The 12,741-nt window shown below is 41.0% G+C and overlaps 1 protein-coding gene across 1 annotated transcript in view; it reads right to left on the bottom strand.

Moving 5' to 3' along the window:
* Positions 1 to 12,741, bottom strand: part of NFX1 (nuclear transcription factor, X-box binding 1) — a 588,547-nt gene that overhangs the window by 387,116 nt on the left and 188,690 nt on the right. Inside the window, exon 3 of the mRNA XM_053714588.1 lies at positions 3,281 to 3,442. Within this exon, the coding sequence (XP_053570563.1) occupies positions 3,281 to 3,442 (162 nt within the window). The remainder of the gene's footprint in view (positions 1 to 3,280; positions 3,443 to 12,741) is intronic.

The following is a 12,741-nucleotide window of genomic DNA, read 5'->3' as shown; positions in this document are numbered from 1 at the left end:
CCACAAATCCTGTCGGCACTCTGTTGTGCAAAATATCCTGAGTGTGCGCTTTTAGGCATAGATGAGATGCAATTCATTATTTTACTAGTGAAAAGATGGAAAGAAAAAAAAAAAAGACTGTCTATTTCAAAATGGACACAAAGGTAACGGGGGGGGTTCTGAGAGTAGTGTTTATAGATTTACAGGAATAGTATGCCGATAGCATCCAGGAAGCCTTCTACTTATGCCCTCTCCAGGGACAGTGTGCAGCCTGCCGTGCTCTGTTCAAATTTTCTTATCTTGAGTGCATTATGTTCCGAACATGTAGTGTAGCTGTTTTGAGCTTGAAAAAATAAAGCCTATTATTTATTTCTATATTATCTCTCCTTTTTTTGGGTTAGTTACCAAGCCCTTAGTTTTTATAAGAATACGTTTGGCCGCTCTTCCATATGCGGGCTACAGCGACCCATCCATGAGTGCTTGCATTACATTGGCGGCGACGTCAGCTCACTTTATGCACTGTTTGCGGCATCCCTATCCGCGCTGCTGCGATACCTTAATCTACTTCGCAATCAGTTAATTGGCGGTGACGTCAGCTCTATTGTGAGGAGTGCAATAAAATGCTCCTTCATATTAGAGCTGTCAAAAGAAATTGTTTCGTTTGGATATGAAGATTGTGGCTGCCAATTGTTACTGATCTTATTGAACTGCAAACGGTCCATCCATTGTGTGTGTCTGACAAATTACAGCAGGCAGGAAGAGTACAGTCATTATATTACCCTAGGGTAACAGTCCCAAGGTAAATAAACCAAAGTAATGCGTTTATTTCACAATGGCGGTGGTGCTCTTTGCCTCCTCCTGCTGGCCAGGAGTGATATTCCCAACAGTAATTGAGGACGTCGTGGACTCACCATATTTTAGGAAAGAAATTCTATTTTTACCCTTGTTGATTTATCAAATCTTACCACATTTCATTCACCTTAGTCTTTTTGTCCACTAAAACCCTCTTTCTTTGCCTGCCTTTAATTATATGGTTGCTTTTCATTCCCTTATTTCTATCTTATTTGAAACATCCTCCCATATTCTCTCCACAAATCCTGTCGGCACTCTGTTGTGCAAAATATCCTGAGAGTATGCTTTTGGGCATAGATGAGAAGCAACTCATTATTTTACCAGTGAAAAGAAGGGGGGGGGGGAGAAACAGTGTCTATTTCAAAATGGACACAAAGGTAACGGGGGTGTTTCTGAGAGTAGTGTTTATAGATTTACAGGAATAGGATGCTGATAGCATCCAGGAATCCTCCTACTTACGCCCTCTCCAGGGACAGTGTGCAGCCTGCCGTGCTCTGTTCAATCTTGATTATTTTTTTCTCTACACAACAGAATCAGCATGAGCCACTCAGTGCCTCAAGTAATTGAAAGGATTTGAGCTTTATATTTAGTTTTGTCTCAACTATACCTTTAAGATACTATTACATTTCCCACGAGTGCCATTGGCTTTCGCATCCAATGCTGATTCCAAATATTTAAAATACCTGCATAAAATTTGTTTCCTACCAACAATAATTATATTAATTTGTAAGCTTCCCCCAATAAAACCCTATAAATTTTAACTAAAAGAGGCAGATTAACCAAACGACATACATTGTGCAGTTTCTTGCATATCACTTTCAAAATAAATTTTAGCCACATATACTCCAGAAATCGGAAGTCCCAGCAAAGGTAGTATGTGTAAAACTTGTGCATTTGGGAAAGAAAACCACATATCCAAATTTGATGTCTGATACATCTCAGTTTTCATATAAAATGTTGCCAGATGGATGGCATTGTGAAGTAGCCAGAGGCGGCAGTGAAATACTGTGCAATATTATAACATTTTCTGTTATTTATAAATGTTACTTAAGCTATCCAAAGCACAAATAAATTGCATAATTTAACATAAATTGATTTAATGATAATTTGTGTGACAAACATAGAAAACAATTTAACATTAGCTGATTTTAGCTTAAATGGACATAAACCCCAAATATTTTCTTTCATGACATTTAAAAAAAAAATAACACTGGCTTTAAAGGGACATTATACACCCAAATTTTCTTATTTTGATTGTATTAAGTATGTTTCGAACATGTAGTGTAGCTGTTTTGAGCTTGAAAAAATAAAGCCTATTATTTATTTCCATATGATCTCTCCTTTTTTGGGTTACTTACCAAGCCCTTAGTTTTTATAAGAATACGTTCGGCCGCTCTTCCATATGCGAGCTACAGCGACCCATCCATGAGTGCTTGCGTTACATTGGAGGTGACATCAGCTCACCTTAAGCACTGTTGGCGGCATCTACATCGCAATCAGTTAATTGGCGGTGACGTCAGCTCTATTGTGAGGAATGCAATAAAATGCTCCTTCATATTAGAGCTGTCAAAAGAAATTGTTTCGTTTGGGATATGAAGATTGTGGATGCCAATTGTTACTGATCTTATTGAACTACAAACGGTCCATCTATTGTGTGTGTCATGATGCCACCTTCTGTACTCTTCCTGCCTGCTGTAATTTGTCAGTCAATATATTGCCATAGGGTAACAGTCCCAAGGTAAATAAACCAAAGTAAGGCGTTTATTTCACAATGGTTGCGTGCTAACACATTGCGACCAAATGGGTCATAGAACTTGTTGCTGCTTCAGCATAAAGAGGGCACTACTTGGTATATTTCAGCTAAACTGAGGACTGAAGAATAAATGCTAAGGGAAATTGCTGAACTACTGTCCATTCGCGTCAGTCTATCATTCATTGCGCATGCGCGAAGCGGATGCCATGCACGGGCGAGCAGTGCACTTAAGGGCTTGCGCATGTGTAATGAGAACCTGGAAGAATAAACTGATAATTTAAATATCAGACCTTATATGTCGGGAGTTGCTGGGAAGGCGTGAGCATACTGTTAGTTAGCTCTGCCCTTCTCTGAAGGTGGAAGATTACGGCTTTGAATGTTGGCTGAAACTGTAAGTGTAAATTTAAAAATTACTGCGAATGTAATAATATATTTTCATTACGTTGGGACATATATACTAATTAACAGTAAATGTTTAGATTAATTGTTAACAATTATTAATGCATAATAGTCCTTTAACTTTAGTGGGATGGTCAATAAAACCAACAAGGTGATGTGTCCATTAAATAGGCCCTGTGGAAAACACTGCAACTTTTTGTAATGAGAAATCAAGGCAGAAACAAAAACATAACTAAAGAATATATGTTAATATGAAGCAAAGAACAAAAAAACAAAAAAAGGCAACATGTCACTGACCTTCGGCTTGTGAAGCAGGAGATCTAGCCCATTTCTTTATGCAGTTGAGATGAAATACATGGTAGCAGCTTTGACAGCTCCACACTGGAGCCATGACACGTACCACCTCACAGCACACCATACATTCGTATTTCTCCTCTGTCAGCTGCTCGATCAAAGACCCTAAAAAAATAAAAACAGGTGTAAGATTCAGAGATTGGTGAGCGGAAGAAGAGAAGAAATGCAGCCTATCAAACCATAAACCAGTAAGAATATATAGGAGCCAGACATACTGTTAGGAGCGGTGTGTGTGTGTGTGTGTGTGTGTGTATACTAAACCAGTGTTTTTCAACCAGTGTGCCGTGGCACACTAGTGTGCCGTGAGAGATCCTCTCAGGTGTGCCACGGCAGACTGACAACAGTGTGACATATTTTTTAAACTTTGCTTGTTTTTTACTCCCAGTGCAGGGGTAGTTTGTAGGAGGCATGGCATAACAGCACAATACATACAGTATGTGTGTGTTTGTGTGTAATGTGTATATATATATGCTGTATTAGGCTACAATGTGTGATTTTTTTACAATTTTGGGATGGTGGTGTGCCACAGGATTTTTTAATGTAAAAAAGTGTGCCACGGCAAAAAAAAGGTTAAAAATCACTGTACTAAACTAAACTAAAAATGTTAGGAGCCATGGGCTCCCTGGCTTTTGGGTTTGTTGAGCCCTGCCATGAACGGCATTGGAGCAGCTATTTGTCCATCATGAAACAAGAAAAATAAATGTACTATGAGGATCAAAGAATTCATCTGGAATAGTGAGTAGATAAATTTGTAAAAATGGGTAATATAAAAAAGGAAATCGTCAATGTTATTGTAATATTACATTTATTATACCTTTAAAATGTATTTACGAACATTAAAGGGATTCAGATAGAGCATGCAATTTTAAACAACTTTCTAATTTACTCCTATTATAAATTGTTCTTCGTTCTCTTGCTATCTTTATTTGAAAAAGAAGGCATCTGAGCTATTTTTTGGTTTAGTAAACTGGACAGCACTTGTTTATTGGCCGGTTAAATTAATCCACCAGTCAGCAAGAACCCAGGATGTTCACCAAAAATGGGCCAGCCTCTAAACTTACATTCTTGCTTTCAAATAAACATACCAAGAGTATGAAGAAAATTTGATAATAGGAGTAAATTAGAAAGTTGCTTAAAATTTGGGTTCAGTGTACCTTTAAACAAACATTAAAAGGACAGTAAAATCAACAAAAAGGAAATTTATGCTTACCTGATAAATTGATTTCTTCTACAATACGACGAGTCCACGGATTCATTCTTACTTGTGGGATATTATCCTCCTGCTAACAGGAAGTGGCAAAGAGCACCACAGCAGAGCTGTATATATAGCTCCTCCCTTCTCTCCACCCCCCGTCATTCGACCGAAGGTATAGGAAGAGAAAGGAAAAGCTAAAAGGTGCAGAGGTGACTGAAGTTTTTAAAATAAAATAAATTCTGTCTTAAAAAGACAGGGCGGGCCGTGGACTCATCGTATCGTAGAAGAAATCAATTTATCAGGTAAGCATAAATTTCCTTTTCTTCTACAAGATACGACGAGTCCACGGATTCATCCTTACTTGTGGGATACAATACCAAAGCAACAGGACAAGGATGAACGGGAGGGACAAGACAGATGCCTAAACGTAAGGCACCACTGCTTGAAGAACCTTTCTCCCAAAAATAGCCTCCGAAGAAGCAAAAGTATCAAATTTGGAAAATTTGGAAAAAGTATGAAGGGAGGACCAAGTCGCAGCCTTACAAATTTGTTCAACAGAAGCATCGTTTTTAAAAGCCCATGTGGAAGTCACCGCTCTAGTAGAATGAGCCGTAATTTTTTCAGGAGGCTGCTGTCCAGCAGTCTCGTATTCCAGGCGGATTATGCTTTTCAGCCAAAAAGAAAGAGAGGTAAGCCGTAGCTTTTTGACCCCTACGCTTTCCAGAATAAACAATGAATAGAGAAGATGTTTGACGGAAATCCTTGGTCGCTTGTAAGTAAAACTTCAAGGCACGAACCACGTCCAAGTTATGTAACAGACATTCCTTCTTAGACAAAGGATTAAGACACAAGGAAGGAACAACAATTTCCTGATTAAAGGGACATTATACACTCATTTTTTCTTTGCATAAATGTTTTGTAGATGATCTATTTATATAGCCCATAAAGTTTTTTTTTTTAAATAAATGTATAGTTTTGCTTATTTTTAAATAACATTGCTCTGATTTTCAGACTCCTAACCAAGCCCCAAAGTTTTATGTGAATACTGTCAGCTACCTTCTCCGGCTTGCTGCTGTTTGTGTAAAGGGTCTTTTCATATGCAAAAGAAGGGGGGGGGAGGGTCTTATTTGCCACTTGCAGTGGGCTTTCCAGCTACCTTTTCAACAGAGCCAAACTGACAGCTTCTAAGTACGTTTTTAAACAGTTTTATACTGGATTTTTATATCAGTATCTGTGCATCTTATTCTTTATAGTAGTGTCTATTACATGCAGTTATATGAAAATGAGTGTATACTGTCCCTTTAATATTCTTATTTGAAACAACCTTAGGAAGGAATCCAGGTTTAGTACGCAAAACCACCTTATCAGAATGGAATATAAGATAAGGCGAATCACATTGTAACGCAGAAAGCTCAGAAACTCTTCTAGCAGAAGAGATAGCAACTAAGAACAAAACTTTCCAAGATAAAAGCTTAATATCTATGGAATGCATGGGTTCAAACGGAACCCCTTGAAGAACATTGAGAACTAAATTCAAACTCCATGGCGGAGCAATAGGAGTTGATTCTGATTAAAGCCTGATTAAAGGCTTGATTCTGATTAAAGCCTGACAAATAGACTGAACGTCTGGGACATCCGCCAGACGCTTGTGTAGTAAAATTGACAAAGCAGAAATTTGTCCCTTTAAGGAACTAGCTGATAAACCCTTCTCCAATCCTTCTTGGAGAAAGGACAAAATCCTAGGAATCCTAACCCTACTCCATGAGTAGCCCTTGGATTTGCACCAATAAATATATTTACGCCATATCTTATGGTAAATCTTTCTAGTGACAGGCTTTCGAGCTCGAATCAAAGTATCAATGACCGACTCAGAGAATCCCCGCTTAGATAAAATCAAGCGTTCAATCTCCAGGCAGTCAGCTGTAGATAATTTAGATTTGGATGTTGGAACGGGCCTTGAATGAGAAAGTTCCGTCTCAATGGAAGTTTCCACGGCGGCAGAGAGGACATGCCCACTAGATCCGCATACCAAGTCCTGCGTGGCCATGCAGGCGCTATTAGAATTACTGAAGTTCTCTCCTGTTTGATTCTTGCAATCACACGAGGCAGGAGAGGAAATGGTGGAAACACATAAGCCAGGTTGAACGACCAAGGTACTGCTAGAGCATCTATCAGTACAGCTTGGGGATCCCATGACCTGGACCCGTAACGAGGAAGTTTGGCATTCTGACGAGATGCCATCAGATCCAATTCCGGTGTGCCTCATTAATGAATCAATGATGCAAACACCTCCGGATGGAGTTCCCCCTCTCCCAGATGAAAAATTTGACGACTCAGAAAATCCGCTTCCCAGTTCTCTACTCCTGGAATATAGATTGCTGATAGATGGCAAGAGTGAGCCGCCGCCCATCGGATTATCTTTGAAACCTCTATCATCGCTAGAGAACTCCTTGTTCCCCCTTGATCATTGATATATGCTACAGTTGTGATATTGTCCGACTGGAATCTTCTGAATTTGGCCAAAGCCAACTGAGGCCACGCCTGAAGCGCATTGAATATTGCTCTCAGTTCCAGAATATTGATTGGCAGTAGAGACTCCACCTCAATCCAAACACCCTGAGCCTTCAGGGAATTCCAGACTGCACCCCAGCCCAAGAGACTGGCGTCCGTCGTCACTATTACCCATGCTGGCCTGCGGAAGCACATTCCCTGGGACAGATGATCCTGTGACAACCACCAAAGAAGAGTCTCTCTGGTCTCCTGATCCAGATTTATCTGAGGAGATAAATTCGCATAATCCACATTCCACTGTCTGAGCATGCACAGCTGCAGTGGTCTGAGCTGAAAGCGAGCAAACGATACTCTGTCCATTGCCGCTACCATTAATCCAATGACCTCTATACACTGAGCCACTGATGGCCGAGGAATGGACTGAAGTGCTCGGCAAGTATTTAGAATCTTTGATTTTCTGACCTCCGTCAGAAATATTTTCATGTCTACCGAGTCTATCAGAGTTCCCAAGAATGGAACTCTTGTTAGTGGAACTAGTGAACTCTTTTCTATAATCACTTTCCAATCGTGAAAGGAAGGGCCAAGAACTGATAATGTTCGTCCAGAAAGGCGAACCTTAGAAACGGATGATGATCCTTGTGGATAGGAATGTGAAGATACGCATCCTTCAGGTCCACGGTGGTCATATATTGACCCTCCTGGATCATTGGTAAAATTGTTCGTAAAGTCTCCATCTTGAACGATGGGACTCTGAGAAATTTGTTTAGACATTTGAGATCTAAAATCGGTCTGAAAATTCCCTCTTTTTTGGGAACCACGAACAGATTGGAGTAAAACCCCTGTTCCTGTTCTAGTTTTGGAACTGGGCAAATTACTCCCATGGTATAGAGGTCTTTTACACAGCCTAAGAACGCCTCTCTTTTTGTCTGGTCTACAGACAAACGTGAAAGATGAAATCTCCCTCTTGGGAGCAAATCCTTGATTTCAAGCTGATATCCCTGGGTCACAATTTCCAATGCCCAAGGATCCTGAACATCCCTTGCCCAGGCCTGAGCAAAGAGAGAAAGTCTGCCCCCTACTAAATCCGGTCCCGGATCGGGGGCTGCCCCTTCATGCTGTCTTGGTAGCAGCAGTGGGCTTCTTGGCTTGTTTATTTTTATTCCAGGCCTGGTTAGGTCTCCAGACTGACTTGGATTGAGCAAAATTCCCTTCAAGAATCCCGAATGGTGTCAGATATGGGAAACATTTTCTTAAAATTAGGAGGGGGAGAGAACGGAATACCTGGTCTATCCCATTCCTTTGTAACAATGTCCAAAATTCTTTTGGGAACTGGAAAAACATCAGTGTAAGTAGGCACCTCTAGATATTTGTCCATCTTACACAATTTCTCTGGTGGTATCACAATAGGATTACAATCATCCAGAATCGCTAAAACCTCCCTAAGTAACAGGCGGAGGTGTTCAAGCCTAAATTTAAAGGACATTGCGTCCGAATCTGTCTGGGGCAACACCTTTCCTGAGTCTGAAAGTTCCCCCTTAGACAGCAATTCCCCGACCCCCAAATCAGAGCACTGTGAGGGTACGTCAGAAATGGCCAATAAGGCCTCAGAAGGTTCAGTATTTACCTTAATACTTGGCCTACTGCGTTTCCCCTGTAAAATTGGCAGTTTAGATAATACCTCTGTAAGGGTAGTAGACATAACTGCAGCCATATCTAGCAGAGTAAAAGAATTAGACGCACTAGAAGTACTTGGCGTCGCTTGAGTGGACGTTAAGGGTTGTGACACTTGGGGAGAATTGGATGGCATATCCTGATTCTCTTCAGACTGAGAACCATCCTTAGACATACTTTTATCACCTAAAATATGTTCTTTACAGTGTAAGGCACTTTCAGTACAAGAAGGACACAATGTAAGAGGGGGTTCCACAATGACTTCTAAACACATAGAGCATTGACTTTCCTCAATGTCAGACATGTTGAACAGGCTAGTAATAACCACAAAGGTCGTTAAACACTTTATTTATAGAGTAAAATAAAATTTAGAAAAAAGAGTACTGCGCCTTTAAAAATAAAAAAAGCGCACAATTTTTTTAAATCTGCTTAAAAATGATAAACGTTCAATTTTAAGGTATTCCTATCCTAAATAGCAGTCGGATATTGCACCACAAGCAAGGGCAAATTAAACCTCTTAAATGATTAATTTAACACAAAACCGTTAATGAAAAAAAACTTAAACAAACCCCTGCACCTCGCCACAGCTCTGCTGTGGCGCCTACCTGCCCCCAGGGATCTGACAAACTGATCAATATCACTCCGGTAGACAATCACTCAGTTTGGGCCCAACCGAAGCTGAAGTTTGCTGTCCTTGACAAACTAACTGCGCATCTGAGGCGCGAAAATTAGGCCCTGCCCATCATGTACGATGTACTCTCAGCCTAAACAACCGCATGTAAAGCGGTGTAAAACTAGCCATGTGGATAAATATTCATGAAATGTATGATAAACGCAATGTGAACCCCCAGCACAATGTACAACAACCAGCTATATAAACGTTTTGCAATAAAAACCGTTAAGCTGCCCCAGTGCCTTAAACATGCTGCCATAATTTCTTGCTACATATAGCCCTGATAAAAAATAAATACACAGGATTTCAGTAATACCCTTTCTTATGTCTATAGGATTACTGCTTACCCCTTCCCTCTTTGGGAACTATGTCAGCCAGTTCTGATATATCACAGTCTCCTCAGAAATAAATGACTGAACATACCTCAATGCTTGTAGCATGAAAACGTTCCCCACACTGAAGATTTCTCTAGTATTCCTCAGCCATCTTGTGGGAACCCACATGGATCTTAGTGACAACTGCTAAGATCATCAACCTCAGGGCAGACATTTTCTTCTATATGCTGCCTGAGGAAAATAGTACTCACCGGTACCATTTAAAATAAAAAACTTCTTGATTGAAGAAACTAAAAACTATAATTTTAACACCTCTTTCACTTTACCTCTTCCTATTACTAGTATAGGCAAAGAGAATGACTGGGGGTGGAGAGAAGGGGGCTATATATACAGCTCTGCTGTGGTGCTCTTTGCCACTTCCTGTTAGCAGGAGGATAATATCCCACAAGGATGAATCCGTGGACTCGTCGTATCTTGTAGAAGAAAAAAAACTTTCATAATTCAGATAGAACATGCCATTTTAAACAACTTTCCACTTTATTTTTATTATCAAATTATTTTGTTCTCTCAGTATCCTTTGTTGAAGAGTAAACCTAGGCAGGCTCAGGACCAGCAATAGACAAGCTAGTTGGTGACAGGTGGCTACAGACATTTGTCTCTTGTCATAGGGCTCATCCAATAAGCTCAGCTAGCTTCAGTAGTGCATTGCTACTCTAGAGATTACTTTTTTGTATAGCTTTACAAAAAAAATTAAAAAAAAACATAATTTATGCTTACCTGATAAATTCCTTTCTTCTGTTGTGTGATCAGTCCACGGGTCATCATTACTTCTGGGATATAACTCCTCCCCAACAGGAAATGCAAGAGGATTCACCCAGCAGAGCTGCATATAGCTCCTCCCCTCTACGTCACTCCCAGTCATTCGACCAAGAATCAACGAGAAAGGAGAAACCAAGGGTGAAGTGGTGACTGGAGTATAATTTAAAAGATATTTACCTGCCTTAAAACAGGGCGGGCCGTGGACTGATCACACAACAGAAGAAAGGAATTTATCAGGTAAGCATAAATTATGTTTTCTTCTGTTATGTGTGATCAGTCCACGGGTCATCATTACTTCTGGGATACCAATACCAAAGCAAAAGTACACGGATGACGGGAGGGATAGGCAGGCTCATTATACAGAAGGAACCACTGCCTGAAGAACCTTTCTCCCAAAAATAGCCTCCGAAGAAGCAAAAGTGTCAAATTTGTAAAATTTGGAAAAAGTATGAAGCGAAGACCAAGTTGCAGCCTTGCAAATCTGTTCAACAGAGGCCTCATTCTTAAAGGCCCAAGTGGAAGCCACAGCTCTAGTGGAATGAGCTGTAATTCTTTCAGGAGGCTGCTGTCCAGCAGTCTCATAGGCTAAACGTATTATGCTACGAAGCCAAAAAGAGAGAGAGGTAGCAGAAGCTTTTTGACCTCTCCTCTGTCCAGAATAAACGACAAACAGGGAAGAAGTTTGGCGAAAATCTTTAGTTGCCTGCAAGTAGAACTTGAGGGCACGAACTACATCCAGATTGTGTAGAAGACGTTCCTTCTTTGAAGAAGGATTTGGACACAAGGATGGAACAACAATCTCTTGATTGATATTCCTGTTAGTGACTACCTTAGGTAAGAACCCAGGTTTAGTACGCAGAACTACCTTGTCTGAGTGAAAAATCAGATAAGGAGAATCACAATGTAAGGCTGATAACTCAGAGACTCTTAGAGCCGAGGAAATAGCCATTAAAAACAGAACTTTCCAAGATAACAATTTTATATCAATGGAATGAAGGGGTTCAAACGGAACACCCTGTAAAACGTTAAGAACTAAGTTTAAACTCCATGGCGGAGCAACAGCTTTAAACACAGGCTTGATCCTAGCTAAAGCCTGACAAAAGGCCTGGACGTCTGGATTTTCTGACAGACGCCTGTGTAACAAGATGGACAGAGCTGAGATCTGTCCCTTTAATGAGCTAGCCGATAAACCCTTTTCTAAACCTTCGTGTAGAAAGGACAATATCCTAGGAATCCTAACCTTACTCCAGGAGTAACCTTTGGATTCGCACCAGTATAGGTATTTACGCCATATCTTATGGTAAATCCTTCTGGTAACAGGCTTCCTAGCCTGTATCAGGGTATCAATAACAGACTCAGAAAAACCACGTTTTGATAAAATCAAGCGTTCAATTTCCAAGCAGTCAGCTTCAGAGAAGTTAGATTTTGATGTTTGAATGGACCCTGTATCAGAAGGTCCTGTCTTAGAGGTAGAGACCAAGGCGGACAGGATGACATGTCCACTAGATCTGCATACCAAGTCCTGCGTGGCCATGCAGGCGCTATTAGAATCACTGATGCTCTCTCCTGTTTGATTTTGGCAATCAATCGAGGAAGCAGCGGGAAGGGTGGAAACACATAAGCCATCCCGAAGTTCCAAGGTGCTGTCAAAGCATCTATCAGAACCGCTCCCGGATCCCTGGATCTGGACCCGTAGTGAGGAAGTTTGGCGTTCTGGCGAGACGCCATGAGATCTATCTCTGGTTTGCCCCAACGTCGAAGTATTTGGGCAAAGACCTCCGGATGAAGTTCCCACTCCCCCGGATGAAAAGTCTGGCGACTCAAGAAATCCGCCTCCCAGTTCTCCACTCCCGGGATGTGGATTGCTGACAGGTGGCAAGAGTGAGACTCTGCCCAGCGAATTATCTTTGATACTTCCATCATTGCTAGGGAGCTTCTTGTCCCTCCTTGATGGTTGATGTAAGCTACAGTCGTGATGTTGTCCGACTGAAACCTGATGAACCCCCGAGTTTTTAACTGGGGCCAAGCCAGAAGGGCATGGAGAACTGCTCTCAATTCCAGAATGTTTATTGGCAGGAGACTTTCCTCCTGATTCCATTGTCCCTGAGCCTTCAGAGAATTCCAGACAGCGCCCCAACCTAGTAGGCTGGCGTCTGTTGTTACAATTGTCCAGTCCGGCCTGCTGAATGGCATCCCCCTG

The sequence above is a fragment of the Bombina bombina genome, chromosome 5 (genome assembly GCF_027579735.1).
Source record: "Bombina bombina isolate aBomBom1 chromosome 5, aBomBom1.pri, whole genome shotgun sequence".
Classification (NCBI taxonomy): Eukaryota; Metazoa; Chordata; class Amphibia; order Anura; family Bombinatoridae; genus Bombina; species Bombina bombina.
This window is presented reverse-complemented; position numbering and strand designations above follow the sequence as displayed.